Source organism: Fundulus heteroclitus, chromosome 2 (genome assembly GCF_011125445.2).
Source record: "Fundulus heteroclitus isolate FHET01 chromosome 2, MU-UCD_Fhet_4.1, whole genome shotgun sequence".
Taxonomy (NCBI): Eukaryota; Metazoa; Chordata; class Actinopteri; order Cyprinodontiformes; family Fundulidae; genus Fundulus; species Fundulus heteroclitus.
This window is the reverse complement of record NC_046362.1, coordinates 27296939-27313683: the sequence shown is the minus strand read 5'-3', so window position 1 is coordinate 27313683 and position 16745 is coordinate 27296939. Positions and strand designations below refer to the sequence as shown.

The 16745-nt window shown below is 45.4% G+C and overlaps 1 protein-coding gene across 2 annotated transcripts in view; it reads right to left on the bottom strand.

The window, feature by feature from the left end:
* Nucleotides 1-1176: 1176 nt before the first annotated feature.
* Nucleotides 1177-16745, bottom strand: part of slc41a2a (solute carrier family 41 member 2a) — a 48768-nt gene continuing 33199 nt past the window's right edge. For both annotated transcript variants that reach the window (XM_036151897.1, XM_036151904.1), the window contains 3 exons: nt 12258-12389; nt 2521-2669; nt 1177-2441 (listed from right to left, as the gene is read on the bottom strand). In XM_036151897.1, the coding sequence (XP_036007790.1) occupies nt 2274-2441; nt 2521-2669; nt 12258-12389 (449 nt within the window). In that variant the 3' untranslated portion in view covers nt 1177-2273. The remainder of the gene's footprint in view (nt 2442-2520; nt 2670-12257; nt 12390-16745) is intronic.

Genomic DNA, 16745 nt, shown 5'->3' with positions numbered 1-16745 from the left:
AGGCAACCTACCAACTGAGCTCTGCCCAAGGTCATCAAGATAGCACCCCTGGACGTTGGTGATCCTCCCCAAATTTGTTTATGAGACAGAACAAAGGCAAATGGAGTCAGTGAAGGTAAATCAACCAAGCATTTATTATATGAAACCATGTACAAAGATGTCTTTGGAGATCAACATTTACAGCAATACAGCACCAGCCCCCATCTCAGTGTGATGCCCCCTGTCCTGCTCCCCTCCGTTGGCTGGAGGTTTATGATCAAACCTCAACTTTTATGCTTAAACACCGTACGTTAGCTGCAGGAGACTCCCAGATGTATTACACTCCCTTCCCCTTCAGGCTCGCTATCCTGTTATCTGACAAAGGGTTGCTTATGAGGACCTCATAAACTTATCTCCTGTAGCTCCACTGAGAACAAAGGGATACTGTTCCAAGGAGAAGCTACTCCCCTCACCGCAAGCATTTTCTCACTAATGCAGAGCCTTTGGATCAAGGTGAGGAACTAACTTCCTGTTGAGTTGATGAAGGAGATCCTGATTTTGCAATATCATTTCAAATATCATTTCAAACACACTTATTGCAAAGACATGCTCATTTGTTAAAGGTATACTATGCAACCAGGGTTGATTTTTCAGCGAGGCTCCCCCCAGAGGGTGAAAGTAAAAGTGCACTGTCATAAAGATGCCCAGCTGTTCTGGTTTCTCTGTCAAGCCAGGTGCGGTTGTTTTGAGCTTAGCAGACAGGAGAACGCAAGTAAAAGTCGAAAAAACGGCAGTACAAACAATGACTAACACAGTGAAAGTATGAACATCAGGGTTTCCCGCAGCGCTATCTTGGCGGCCGCCTCGCCAAACTCACGCTACCGCCTCGCCAACATTAAAAAAAATAAAAAAAAAATTAAAAAAAATAAATAAATAATAATAATAATAATAATAATAATAATAAAACTTGATATGCTTGCATGTTTATTTGAGGTTAACACGCGGTTCTTTGTTGCTTTCGCGTGTGCATATAGTGAATGGCAGGGCAAAAACACATGGAGCTCTCGCCGTAAAGCAAGACCGACTCTCGCGGTCTTGCACGAGACTTCTGAGCCTGTGGGTGCGGGCCGAGGGCTCTTGCAATTGCAAGTACGGTACCACCAGGGCAGCCGAGAAAACCTTTGTTCGACCTGAAATGACTCATTTAATCATCCAAAACGGTATGGAACACATTAATTAACTAAAAAATGTTGCATAGTATGCCTTTAAGCAAACAAAAACTAATATAAAAGACGACCTCTACTTCAAAATATGGATGAGGAGATGATTGTAGTGCCCTGAAAGTTACATACAAGGTGCACTGACACGAATTTGCTCCCTACATTCAATCTAAATAGGAGATAGGTAGGTTGTGTTTGTACTGAAAGCAGCTCCACGTGCTGCGCCTGGGAGAGATAAGCTCCATATTTCCTCTTTGAGGTAATTTACATCCTAGAAACGATTTTGGGTATAACCTTCTCATGACAGAGCTCCCTCCTGAAGAATACCAGGGACCAGACGGAAGAGGCGGACTGGAAAGCTCATTAGATATTTGCAGCATATATTACATATTAAGCCCCTCAAGGAGTTTTGTTGTTGGCCAGTAAAATCAACAGTTTTTTTAAAAAAATGGAAAGATCATGTCTTGTTGTGTCTGTGTGCTATGTGTATTTATGTGCATTGTCAGCCAGTGTGAACAATCAATTGATCAATCAATAATAATTTATTTATATAGTCCTTCACAAAGGCAATAAAAGCGACCAAAGTGCTTTACAGGTAGGTAAAAACAATTAAAAAAAAAACATACAGCGATAAACAAAGCAAAGCATAGACCCATAAGGACAGGAAATATAAACTCAGGAATAGAATTTCAGGGAGCTACTTTCTATTTAAAGCCAACCTGAATGAATGAGATTTGAGATTCGATGCAAAAAAAGACTTAGATCAGTGGTGGAGGGTAGATCCAGAGGGAGCTGTGTCCTGAATCGGAGTGCTGCCACTGAGAAGGCCCGGCCACACGAACGTTTGGACCTGGCCTTTGGTCTGCCTTATACAAACAGGACCTTGAAGACCTGCCAGGCCAAATAAAGCTTAGTAAATTGCTAATAAGTGACTAATGTCATTGTTGATTTCAAACTTTTCAAAACTGTTTTTGGGAACCGTTGCTTTGATGAGAACCAATGCTATGTACTATGATGTTGCTGTCCTTTGTCTTTTCCTCCACTTTGTTCGTTTTCATGTTGAATTTATTAATTTCATGGGTCACCAATATACCAGAGCAAGAAGAAAGCAAGAGAGAGGAGAGCAGTTCCCAGAAGATCTCCAGCGGCTGTGAGGTAGGGTATTGAATAACTGTCAGGGTCTTTGCCCCTCCTCCACAGACAGCGAACTATGCAATCAGCCATGCTCAGCAGGAAGAAGACCTGGGAGACAGAGGTAACAGATAGATCAGAGCACTGTTAAAATCAGCCAGTGGGGAATGTCACACCGTGGCTGACTCACCTGGATGAAAGAAGCAGATATGAAGAATACAGTGAAGAGAGCACTGGGCAAAGTGAGGCCTCCTTTCATCAGATAAATAATGTGTAGAAAGACGAGCTGACCAGGAAGAACCAAAAGGAGCAGAACCTGAGCAGATCGGTTGTTTGCCCCTGCCATAACAAAGCTAAATGTTAAAATGTGTGTGATGGTAAATTTACTTTCAACAAATGTACTTTTGAACATAGATTCCAGTAACATTACCATTATGAAAAAATAATGTTTAAAGAAATTTAATAAAATTAGTACTTCTACAATAGGTTGCATGCAAAGTTTCAGGTTCAGTCAAGCTGGTTAGATTTTTAGATGTAGCAGACAGATGTTAAGGAAAATATTAAAGGTTCAAATATGACAAAATTGGAACAAAAGAAAGTGTAACAGGGGTTAAAGCAGCTTCTGGGACCCTGCAAAAGTTAAACCAAAGGAAAACCAAACCTCTTCCCGAACTACGGCTCGATTGGTAACTAAACTACTGGAGCAGGCCACCATCTACTATGTTTTGCACTCAGATAAAACAAGCATGCATCATTTAGTGGCCAAATCGCTGCAAAGCACTGGTTAGAGTGGAGTACTGCCACCAGCTTCACACCTACATGCCTGATGGGTTTGTGACTGCAATCCTGATTGAATTGAATCTTTAATGATTTCAATAAAAAAACTATTTTTAAGTAAAATAGTGTTATTTAATGGAGCATTGCTTCCCTAATTTCCTTTATGCAACTAGAAATGCTAATATCCACACATGCACTTATCTTTCTTGTTGATTATTTAAAGGTTCTGGCTCCAAGGGCTAACACTGTCCCTGACAAGAGGATTCCTGTTTTTGAAGATAATGAGTTATCGTTCTGCCTGTGTATACCAAGATCCTAACTAAAATTCAGGGCGCGATTGAGAGGAAGCACTTTGACTCCAGGACTGCAGTGTGTGTGCTCTAAATGATTTTCACTCTCCTGCTAAACGACAACCAGAGAAAAGCCCGTTATTCGCTCCTAATCATTTCCCCGAGGGTCTTGGACAATGATGAATATGTTCCTTCCTCATGGACTCTGAGGTGAAACAGCAGCTTAACTTTAAAACCCATTCAGCATTTTTCCTCTATTAGATTCAATTTTGAAAGAAGCTTCTCTTTATCACTTTGTGGGGCAAAAACATTAACTTGCCTGTACAGCTGCAGTTAGATATGTCTCAGCATATTATTTTGATCGTGCTGGGACCTAGGAATTTTTCAGCTGGCGCTAGAAGGTGCCTTGGTTGAAGATGTTGTTTTGTTTAAGTGGAAGGTTTAGTTTTCTCTAGTTTTGGAGTATACATATACAGGGGAGTTTTTCCTTTTGTCTGGTTAGAGCAGAATGGAACAGGATAGACCAAACCATGACCTCTTTTGGACTTGTGTCCCATGCTGTTCTCCTTCTCGTGAGAAGATGATACTTTTTGACTTTGATCAAATCCCAAAGCTCTGCCCTGGTAATTAAGGAAAGAAATGAGAGAAATATTTTCCAGCTGTAATTCGCATGACTCAAACTTATACAGGATGAAGGATCCTATTGGACAGCTATGAGAGCAGCTAATTAGCTGCTAAGTCGCTAAGAAAGAAGAGATAATGGGGCAGAACAGGATGAGTTTTTTTGTTTTCCTTGAATGAAAAGAATAATATTTTCTTAAGGGTGTTAGAAAACATAAATGTGATCATTTTATTTTCATTAAATTACAAGTGTTTCCTTGTAACTTAATGTGCTTCCTCTCAATTGCGCCCTGAAGCTTTACAAGAACAGTTGTCCCACCCAGCTGTGTGGGTGCTGTAAAACTGGGAATCGCAATGGTGTGAAATCTTGTACCCCCTCCTGTGCGAGATGTAATAAAGGCTTAAGGTGGGAATGTATCAGCGGAGTTGAGCTCAGACACTAAGTGTTTAGTTTGCTTCGTTTGACTTTTTCCCCTTTTCCGCAGAAAAGTCTAACTGGTTTTTGTGTTGGTTCTTTTAGGTAATTAAGGGTGCATAACCCTAACAAGGGACAAATTCAAAGATGACATATCAGAGAAAATTTAGTTTACTATGTCATAAACTACAGACAACATAAATGGGTAAAACAGAAAAATGAACGTCGATTGAAACAGTGAGCAGACCTCTGTGCACCGAATACTCGCTGGGTGACAATTGGCACACGTCAAGTCTTTCTGCTTATTAATGATCAGCCACTGTATGTCAGGGTTTTGTGGATTGAACCCGAATTCAGCCACACACAGAGCCACAATTAAGGAGTCTTTATTGCAGGGTTTGAGCAGTGGATGAAAAAACCAGGAAACTATACCATGCTGGAGCTGAAGTGTGAAGATGGCTGGAGCTGGACGGCTGAGCTGGTGAGGGAGCAGATGCTAGGCAGACGGCGGACGAGGAACACACATCGACTGAGGGCATCTGAAGGTTGAAGACGGACCAGCAGTGGGGAACAGACTGAGGGAGTTTATATAGGGGAGCTGGCAGGTGTATTGAGTCCAGGATAACTAGAGCAGCAGGTGAAACAGATCAGGCTTGGAGTGGGACTGAGCAGAGTGGAATGATCCGGAACTGTCCATGGTGAAGCCGGAGGAACTGATCCCTGACATCACCCCCCCCCTCAAGGTCGGATCCCAGACGACCAAAGAAAAATAGTCCAAACATCAAAATAACCCACTGAGGGTGGGCGGAGGGAGGCACAGGACGGAGGGAGAGAGTCCAACAAAAAACTACCCAACCAGGGCGAACGGCGAGAGGCTTTGATTGGCAGGCCAAAGGCGAAACAAGAGGAAGTTCAGGTGGTCGACCAGGGGGTTGACGGCCACGAAAAAGCTCTGGAAGCCACTGCGGAGAGCTGGAGACCACAAGCTGCGGCTTAGGAGAACTGAGAGCGCTGGGGTACTTGAGAGCGCTGGGGTACTTGAGAGCGCTGGGGTACTTGAGAGCGCTGGGGTACTTGAGAGCGCTGGGGTACTTGAGAGCGCTGGGGTACTTGAGCGGTGGCTTGCTTCGGTGCGCCGGGAGGATGCTTGGCTGATGACTTGTGGCCAGGTGGGTCGGCGGAGGACGGCCCGGACGTGGCAGGCGGCGAAGCAGCAAGGTCTCTGGAGGCGGTCGTCGCGGAGGACGACCCCGGCGAGGCGCAGCCATCTGGCAGCAGAACGGCAGGATCTCCGGCCCTGAGCGTCGCGGAGGACGACCCCGGCGAGGCGCAGCCATCTGGCAGCAGAACGGCAGGATCTCCGGCCCTGAGCGTCGCGGAGGACGACCCCGGCGAGGCGCAGCCATCTGGCAGCAGAACGGCAGGATCTCCGGCCCTGAGCGTCGCGGAGGACGACCCCGGCGAGGCGCAGCCATCTGGCAGCAGAACGGCAGGATCTCCGGCTCTGAGCGTCGCGGTGGGCGACCCCGGCGAGGCAGGGCCAGGTGCGGGCGTCGCGGTGGGCGACCCCGGCGAGGCAGGGCCAGGTGCGGGCGTCGCGGTGGGCGACCCCGGCGAGGCAGGGCCAGGTGCGGGCGTCGCGGTGGGCGACCCCGGCGAGGCAGGGCCAGGTGCGGGCGTTGTGGCTGCTGTTCTCGGCAAAGCAGAGTGGGCGGCGGAGGAGCGGGCGTTGTGGCCGGCGGATCAGGTCTTTCGTCGGCCGGCGGATCAGGTCTTTCGTCGGCCGGCGGATCAGGTCTTTCGTCGGCCGGCGGATCAGGTCTTTCGTCGGCCGGCGGATCAGGTCTACCCCCTGGGGGCTTTGGAGCTTTGACCGGAGGCGGGTCCCCCTGGACCCACTCGCTGGACTCGGAAGCGTGGGCTGGAGGCGGGTCCCCCTGGACCCCCTCGCTGGACTCGGAAGCGTGGGCTGGAGGCGGGTCCCCCTGGACCCCCTCGCTGGACTCGGAAGCGTGGGCTGGAGGCAGGTCCCCCTGGACCCCCCTCGCTGGATTCGGAAGCGTGGGCTGGAGGCGGGTCCCCCTGGACCCCCTCGCTGGACTGCGGGGCTTCAGCTGGCGGCGGCTCAGCAGGACCTTCAGAGGCTGGCGGCGGCTCAGCAGGACCTTCAGAGGCTGGCGGCGGCTCAGCAGGACCTTCAGAGGCTGGCGGCGGCTCAGCAGGACCTTCAGAGGCTGGCGGCGGCTCAGCAGGACCTTCAGAGGCTGGCGGCGGCTCAGCAGGACCTTCAGAGGCTGGCGGCGGCTCAGCAGGACCTTCAGAGGCTGGCGGCGGCTCAGCAGGACCTTCAGAGGCTGGCGGCGGCTCAGCAGGACCTTCAGAGGCTGGCGGCGGCTCAGCAGGACCTTCAAAGGCTGGCGGCGGCTCAGCAGGACCTTTAGTCGCTGGCGGCGGTATAGGAACGTGCACCCCGCAGGCTTGGGCCGTGGCGTGTGCCGCAGGGACCCTTGAGACAGCCAGCTGCATAGGTTGAGGGCTTCTTTCGGCCGGCGGGGCTTTTCTCTCCTCGGCCGGCGGGGCTTTTCTCTCCTCGGCCGGCGGGGCTTTTCTCTCCTCGGCCGGCGGGGCTTTTCTCTCCTCGGCCGGCGGGGCTTTTCTCTCCTCGGCCGGCGGGGCTTTTCTCTCCTCGGCCGGCGGGGCTTTTCTCTCCTCGGCCGGCAGGGCTTTTCTCTCCTCGGCCGGCAGGGCTTTTCTCTCCTCGGCCGGCGTCGGCAAGATGTGCGCACCCACGCGGGCTTTGGCCGTGGCGTGCGCAGCAGGAACCTTAACTATAGCCAGCAGAGCGGAGCTTTCGGCGGCTGGCAGAGCGGAGCTTTCGGCGGATGCGCGCACACCCACGCAGGCTTGGGCCGTGGCGTGTGCGGTGGGAACCTCTGCGGTGGTTGGAGAGGCGGTGTGCACCCCGGCCTCGTAGGCTGTGGGAGTTTCATCAGGGGCGGACCAACATGGGAGAAGGTCGTCCCTGTCCCCGTAGAAAAAGTCCCACAGCTGATCTTCATGAAGGCGGGGTGCTCTTGCCAGACTATCCTGAGCGGCAGCATCTGCGCTCGGCCGACTCACCGGAGAAAGGGAGGTGACGTCGGCTGCAGTTGGTGCGGCTTCAGCGGGGATGTCAGGCTTGGCCTCAGGAGATTTTCTGTGCCGCCCAGTCCGGCGTCTGCGCCGGGAGGAGCCGGGCGGCGATGTAGAAACTGCTGCTGACGGTGAGGCATCAGGAGCTGCAGCAAAGACAGCAGCGGCGGAAGTTACAGCAGCGGCGGAGACAGCAGAGACTGGAGCTGCAGCAGCGGCGGAGACAGCAGAGACGGAAGGAGCAACGGTGGACAGGCAGGTGAGCTGTGGTCTGGGTGGAGGTGGCTCGTTGAGGAGCTGGGAATGCGCAGCCTGATAGTTCCACTCCAACTCCTCAAACAGCCCAGAGATTCCGAGGGTTGAGAGGAGCTTGATCTGGTCCTTGAAAATGTCCCGTGCGTGGTTGATGGCATTCAGCCGTTTCCAAGGCGGGCTGGCTGCGGCGATGGCATCCAGGCTTTCTCGGAGCTGGATACAGAAGAGCTCCGCTGTGGAGCTCAGGAAAGAGGTGAGCTCCGGGCTCTGTGTGGGTGACAGGTTCATTTGGCTGGTCCGTACTGTCAGGGTTTTGTGGATTGAACCCGAATTCAGCCACACACAGAGCCACAATTAAGGAGTCTTTATTGCAGGGTTTGAGCAGTGGATGAAAAAACCAGGAAACTATACCATGCTGGAGCTGAAGTGTGAAGATGGCTGGAGCTGGACGGCTGAGCTGGTGAGGGAGCAGATGCTAGGCAGACGGCGGACGAGGAACACACATCGACTGAGGGCATCTGAAGGTTGAAGACGGACCAGCAGTGGGGAACAGACTGAGGGAGTTTATATAGGGGAGCTGGCAGGTGTATTGAGTCCAGGATAACTAGAGCAGCAGGTGAAACAGATCAGGCTTGGAGTGGGACTGAGCAGAGTGGAATGATCCGGAACTGTCCATGGTGAAGCCGGAGGAACTGATCCCTGACACTGTATCTCATTAATTTCCCTAAGTTGTCTCGGTGGGTACTGTTAGGGTGTAAAAAAAAATCTACCTTTGCAGGGTGTACAAATTGATAGAAGACACAAATATTCATGGTGGGTTGGGTGAATTTTTAGAGGACAGTGAAGTGTAAAAAGAGATTTGTTCACTCTCCCACTGCCAATGCATGGACATCCCATAGATGACTCAGTGGACACTGACTTGCTGAACAAGGTAAGCTTTTATTTCAACTTGTCAAATGTTACAGATCCTGCGTACAAGACCTGGAAAAAACTGAACCAAATTGCATAAACACTCTTTGTTGATCTCTGGACGCACTCTCCTCTATACAGGTACAGACCATATTTTGTTGCCTTAATGTAGCTAACACTACAAACACATCTTACACACGCTTTCCCATATTTGGAATCCTTCAACCTGCAGCTTCCTGGATCCATACCTTTCCCTTTTTTTGACCCTCTTAGCCTGAGTCTCTGGTCCAGGAATATGCCCTAAATCAAACCTGAGGCGTCGAGTAGCAACAGACACCACAACAGTCTTGATGTGATAATCACTGTGAACATTGTGTGTGATTAACCCTGGAGTTGTGGGGTTCATCTAGATGAAAAAAGTTACACTCAGTTGCTGCTGTGTGCCAGATGGTACTTTTACACAGACAGATAGACACGGGCGCCTCAACAAAAACCCTCAAGGCTGCATATCTTGTCCGATAACACACAGACACACATTTTAAACAGAGAGAGACTTGTCGACAGAAACACACACACATTACAGCAGAAGAGGTCAATGTGATGAGGTTACTGCAGGGCAGATTAGTGGTACAGAGGAAGAGAAAGAGGTATTTCTTCATTGACATTATTGTATGTACAATGGAGAAATACATTTAGGTTGCTCTAAAAGGCCATTTCCGACAAACAAAGGATTGCCTCTAAGTTAAGAAGAAAGATCCTCCTTAGCCTTTTTTAAATCAGTTCAACCCAGCTCATCCCCCTGCTGACCATCAAGGAATAATTCCCATCTTCAGGTTCCACATCAGCTATTTTCACTCATTTAGACTTTCCCGTTCTCCATCCAGTGATCCCAGCTTCCACTCAACCATTGTTTTATCTCATACAGGGTTTGTGTTCATTTTCTATCATGTTTTAAATAAGTGGACTTTCATGATATCCAGTTTTCTATTCTCAATAAAATGTCTTTGTTTCAACTGTGCCAGCTTGCCTGCCTTTACACCAGGAATGGAAGAAATACCACCCCCCCCCCCCCCCCCCCCCCCCACACACACACACACACACACACTTCTGTTTTTTGCTATTTTCAAACAAATATTCAAATTGCCACTTAAACCAAACTGTGTCACCCTTTGCCACAAAGCATTATCTGGAATTATTCAAGGTCATGGCTCAGTACTATAATCAGATTCAGCCTAAAGCTAATGTTAAATTAGCCCTGGTGGAGCTCTATTGTTTCATCGGCAGCAAAATGACCAGTGATCCAAAGGCAGCTGTGATCGCACCTGGAAACTTAAATCATGCTGAATTAAAACCTGATCTCCCCAACTTCCAAAAAAATCATAAAGTCTCCGACCAGAGACAATAGGATCAGATCTACTGCAACATCCCAGGAGCGCATCAGGCTGCAACAGCTCCTCACTTTGGATTATCAGATCATATCTCTGTGGACCTGATACCTGCATATCAACCACGATCCTCACTGATCCTCAACACTGTCACGCCGCACGGTTGTGTCCTCAACCCTCTGCACTCGTGAGTCTCTTACGACTCCTCCGCTATCCACCCCTCAAACATTGCTATCAAGTTTGCGGATGACACCACTGTGGTAGGTCTCATTCCCAACAATGATGAGACCCACTACAGAGATGAGGTCCACAATTTGACACAGTGGTGCTCCAGGAACAACCTCATCCTGAACATCAGCCAAACCAAGGAGGTTGTAGTGGACAACAGGAGGGCCAGGAAGATTGAATATGCTCCTTTCTGCATACATTGGGAGGTGGTGAAACGGATGGACAGCAAAATGTTCCTGGACATTCACATTTCCTCCAATCTCCTCCAACCTCCCCCAGCTGGGGGGTGTGAACACCCCCCAGCTGGTGAAGAGGGCCCAGCAGTGGCTCTTCTTCCTCAGGAAACTGAAAAAAGCTGGACTTTCCACTAAGCTGTTACAGAGGCACAACAGAACGGCTTTTTTGTCTCAGCATAACTGTGTGGTATGGGAGCTGCACGGACCCAGAATTTAGCAAGGCTGTTGAGGACAATACAGGGGATTGTGGGATGCCATCTAAAGGACCTAGACACAGTCTATGCTGCATGAGTCCAGAAAAGGGCCAGACATATTGCCAGAGATCCCACCCACCCGCACAATGCAATGTTTGTCCCACTTAAATCAGAAAGGCTTCAGGGACATTAAAACAAAAAAGTAACAGACTTAAAAACAGCTTTTTTACCAAGGATGTGAGACCCCTGCTAACAATCAACAAACCATCAGTCCAGTTTACATGTCTACATGTGATAAAACTCGGGCTCGTTTCTACTCCATCTTACCACGGCCCGTCTCACCCATCCGGTTCAATGATTTGGCAGCAAGAGAGGAGACAAATAATCAGAGGCAAACCACTTAAAACATACATACACTTATTACAATTTGGAATTCCAAGTTGGGAGACAACTTACAAGTTTTATCAACGACGCGGATAGCCTAATCTTATCCCGAAATTCCTTCCATGAATTGTAAGTCGTGTCTCTCCGTTTACCCTCGGAACATGTCTTTTAAGACACACGAGCCTCTGAGGGGGCTGGACTAACCCCCCTTTCTGGAGACATTCAGTCGATATGTGCTTTCTGACACTTGGCCTGGCCTGTTTCTTGGGAGTCAACTAAAATAATATTCAGGGCCCTGAAAGTTTTTTTAAAAAAACCATTAACTGATCTACAAGGCTCTAATAAATTTTCCGTTCTCTCCTGCACCTGGCACTATTACTGAAGTCTGAATGTAGCCATTGTGTTGTGCAAAGAACCCCCTCCATCCCAGGTTACCGTGTTAAAGGTTAACTCTGTATAACTTTAAAATACACTATTATCATATAAATTATTATATAATTTCATAACACATGTTACATGTTAGAAACACACTACTGATGATTACACAGGTTTCTGATTTGATTGAAATCATTTCTACTGCTTCTCGCTTGCAAATGTCTATTCACGCACTTCAATCTATCAGGGACTGTCTGTTTTGACATCCATGCAAATTGCACAATTCTGCAACTAAGTTTATACCACAGTACTGTCGACTGCTATCTGACTTTGACTCAAAAGGGAGAACATTAGCTGCTAAGGACTATATGAAGCCCCTCAGGGAGTGTTGTTGCTGGGCACTGCCATCAACTGTTTCATGTTTGTTTGTTCAAATGGAAACATCACGTCTTCTCGTTTCTACATGTAATGTGTAATTATGAGCATTCAGAGTCGGTTTCAGCCTCAAAAGTCCCCTTTGTACTTTTATGGTAGATAGCAGATTTTTTTATTCCAACTCAGGTCAACTACATTGCAAAGAGCACACTAAACAAATCAAAAGCTTAATGAAACAAGTACTTCAACAAAAGGTTGCATTAATAGTTTAGTCAAACTGGTTAGAAATTCAGATGCAACAGACAGATGTTAAGGAATATATTCCATGCTAAGATATTTAAATGACAAAACCTGAACCAAAAAAAGTGTAACAGGGGTTGAAGCAGCTTTTGGGACCCTCGGGAACCTCTCCCGGTGAGTAATTCAAATGCAGATGGGTCGAAATGCGGCTAGACTGTATGGAAACCAGGTTTCCTCCCACACCTTAAAAGGAAAACCAAAGTAGATGTCTGGTTAACTGAATATTGGCTGCATATTGACCACAAATAATCTCCTATGTTATGTTGTATATATTATGTTGAACAGTTTGATTAAACAAGCAACAATGAGACGGCAGTTTACCATAGATCACTAGTTAGAGTGGAGCATTGCCTCCCATTTCCATGTACTTGCCAACTAAGTTTGTGACTACAGACCTCAGTGTTTTAAATTAAAACTTATGGTATTGTCTAATTTATCAGTGCATGTCTGATTTCCTCTATCCAGACTTTTTTTTCTACTCAGTTATCTAAAAAGTCAGTCTCCAAGGTTGCAACTCTGTCCCTGACAAAAGCGCTTCTGTTTTTGAAGATAATTGTCATTGTAAGAGATTATGTGACTACAGAGACAGGACTGCAATATCAGTTACTATGGAGATCACAGATAAACGGACTCTGGAGGCCAAAGCCTGACATATTAAGATTGGACAGAATGACTAATTAGGGGAAACCTGTCAGCTAGGACACGTCTGCATTATAGTATCCTCTCCACCAATGTAATGAACGGAACACTGTTATCATGTTGCAAACACCCCTGAATGGATGTAACACAATTGGCCCTATTTAAGGTGAAGAATGAACTCTGAGTCTCACTCTCTCTCTGTCTCCCTGTTTCTCTCTCTCTCTGTCTCTGTCTCGGACATCCTGGAAATGATGTCAGCGTGGAACTGAAGCATCCCTCTGCTTTTTTTTTCGCAGAGTTAAACGTAACTCTGTTGTCTGGCTAGAATATCCGGTTATCAGAACTCTACCCTTAACATTAATGAGTTATCTTTCTGCCTGGGTATCTCAAGATCCAAACTATAATTCAGGTGCAACCACCAGTTCCAGGGTAACTAGTCCTGTTTTACAAGATAATGCTTTACAACCATCAAGGTGTTAAAAGATGCGATTCAGAGGAAGCTTTTTGATCCCAGACTATTGTGTGTGTGCTCTACTTATACCCTCCTGCTAAAATGCATATTTTTGACTCTGGATCATTTCCCTGAGGGTCTTGGAAAATGATGGAAAGTTTCCTGTCTCAGTGACTCTGAGGTGAAACAACAGCTTAACTTTAAAATCCATGCCTTTGTGCTCTCATCAAACTAATACGAGAATAAGGTGATTTATTGGACAGCTTTGAAAGGATAGCAAATAATTTGGTCACCTCCAATGAAAATGCGATAGTAGTTTATAAATTAATGCTAGTAAAATGATTAGCTTGAGTAACTTGTGAAATGTTGAAACAATTAATCTCACATATTAGTGTGTGAGATTAGTAAATTCTGTTGAGGATGTGATCTTGCAGGGATTTTTTTCATCACTTTTGGTTTTTGTGTTTTCAGTCGTTGTCGATAAAAATTAAATCTTTTATATTGTAATGGAGCAATTTCAGCCCACTGTTTTGTGCAGAGTTGGTTTTATCGTCTATATTTGGAGGTTTTAACACCAGAATAGTCTGTTCAAGGTCTTGCCTCAGTACTTTAATTAGATCTAAGTCCAGATATTGACTAGGCAACTCCAAAATCTTAAGTTTAGATCTGCCCATTCAGAGGTGGACTAGGTGGTGCATTTTAGATAATTTTGCTTCTACATAATCCATGTGTGCTTGAACTTAACATGCTGGTAGAGAGCAGAATTTATGGTTCCTCTTTTGGTATGACGTTCTCTATCTGCAATGACTTTCTAAGATTTGTGAACATGACAACAATCAGGAGATAGTAAACGGGGAGTGTTTGTACGCATGCACATGTTGGTCGGTTTCAAAGAACAAACCACCTACTAGTGGCATGGCCCCAGAAATTGTAATATTCCTGTTGTTGTGTCCAAGGAGGCCACAATTAAAAGTTTGTAATCTAAAAGGGTTAACAGAAAGGGAAAAACAATGCCGCATTTAATGGATTGTTGCAATGTGCACAGCACCTACTAAGAGAGCTCTGGGCATACCAAACATTGTTGCCATGATGTAAATTACCTCAAGAAGACAGAGGGAGATATCTCTCCCAGGCACCTGCAGCTGTTTGTTTTACAAGCACAACCTACATATCTTCTAATTGGGCCGAACTTACAATGAACTCTTATAGGGCATAAATCCATGTCAATGCATCTTGTATGTAAACTTCAGACGTCACCAGGATAACACCTTAAATAAGCATGCATTAGAAAAAACGTTGCCAGTGGGTCATGTAGTATAATTTAGTTGAATACCTGAGCAAGCTGTATCCCTTAATGATTCAAGGGAGTTAAATAAAAAAAAAATTAAGAATGTTAATAATTGTATACTCTACCAAAAAGTATTAAAAACCACTGATAGAGAGATTATATAGTATATGACATGTCACTTTTTAATCCGATTTTGATGGATTAAAAGTAGGCGGGGCGATTTAAAAAGGGGCGGGGCTTATTTTTTAATTGACCTTTTAGGTGACCCCACTCACATGATCGTCACGTGGCCCTGCTCGTGACCCTCATGTGACACCCTATCATTGATATTATTACCCTACCGTGACCTCCATATGACCCCACCACGTGACCCCTCATGTGACCCCCCCACATTAATCATTATTAATTAATTAATTATTCTTTTATTAATTGTATTATTATTATTTTCATTTATATTCATATCATTAATAATATTATTACTACTATCATTGATATTATTGTAATTATTTAATTCTGTTATGCATACCCAACCTTATTTAGTAGTATTATTGTAATCATTTAAAGTTATTTATAATTATTTAACTCCGGTATACATACCCAATCTTTTTATTAGTATTATTATGATTATTTTGAATTATTTAATTCCATTACGCGCACCCAATCTTTAAGGTGGGAGGAAATCAGTCTTTGTTTCAGCCGTAAAAGCAGTCAGACTCTGAATACTTAAAGTTTCAAAATAAAGATTAAAAATAAAACTATATAAATCGTTTAGACGCATAAGCTTCCCCATCCGGAATCTGTAAATAAAAAGCTCAGGGTTCTCGCTCAGCCAGAATCCAGCGAGGCAACCCCTCAGCTCTCCCTGTAAACAGCAAGCGTTTAACCTCAGTTACTGACTGCTTACCAGTTGCAGCTTAGAACATAATAAGTCCATACACTCTACAGGTCACTGTCAGTTTGAGGGTCATAAGTTCACTCGGTCAGTAAGCAGTTAAAATAATACTCAACCTGTTCGAAGCGCCGCGCGGGAGGAGACACAAGGGGGGAGATCTCGCTTTCTCTCAATCATCTGACCCCTCAACACAAAAACTGTGTCTTTCTCTACAACCCTCGCGCTGTCATGCTTAGTATTTATAAATAGCGGACACCCTGTCACAAAAAAAATCGACAGGACGTTGTATTTCACGCCTTTACGTATCCTAAAAATCCCCATCACGCGGACAAACACAATGCCTGTATTATCAATAATGTATATATAAGGCCCCCTTCCCCTCCCACCTAATCGAAGGCATATACGGTGACTCCTCCGAAAAATGTCAAAAGACATTTATGTGTGAAATGTTTGTCTCCCCTTTATTATAACTTTTTCTTGCATCGTTACCATCAAGGCTCAGTATAAAATTAAGCATTGTAAAAATGAAAAATGATTTAACTTTTTGGTGCTTACTGCTGTTTCTTGTTCTTCATTCAATTTTGCACAAATATCCTATTTCTCAATAAACTATACATTAAAAGGGTGGCTCTTTTGGAAGTGGGTTTCTGTTATTACAAGTTAATCTCTGGCCCGCAGTATCAACCAAATAAACTTTATTTGTAAAGCACTTTTCAGTTCTGCCTCACATAGGTTAAAAAAATAACTAAACTGAGAGAAAAAGGTTATTTAGATGAATTAAAGTAATTTATGAGGAATGGCTGAAAAACGGGTGTGGAGTTTAATGAAGAAACTGCATTAAATATGAAAAAACTTAACACAAGCTATCATCATGGAAAAGCTAAATGTTTTAACAGGGTCTGCTGTAATGACACAATTTAAAAGACATAATACAAGATGTTGATTATGTCAAACTTCCATGAAGTTGAACTTATCTGCTGCAGATATCAGGGGCTTCTCATTTTACCTCACTGTTGATTAATATAACACTTCACATACTAAAACATAGTTTTCTTGTTTAACAGAATTCTTTGTTTCTGAATTTTTACAACATTTTTTGAGTAAAATGTTTAACCTTGGCTGAACAGAAGATGGGTCTTATTATCGATATGTCCATAAATTCTAAAAGACGTCAACCAGCTTCTTGGGAGTCGGGGTAGGGAAAAAAAGCCTACTCTGTGCAACCATCACAAACTGAAAACCTAACTGTTCTGGGACTTAGACTGGAAC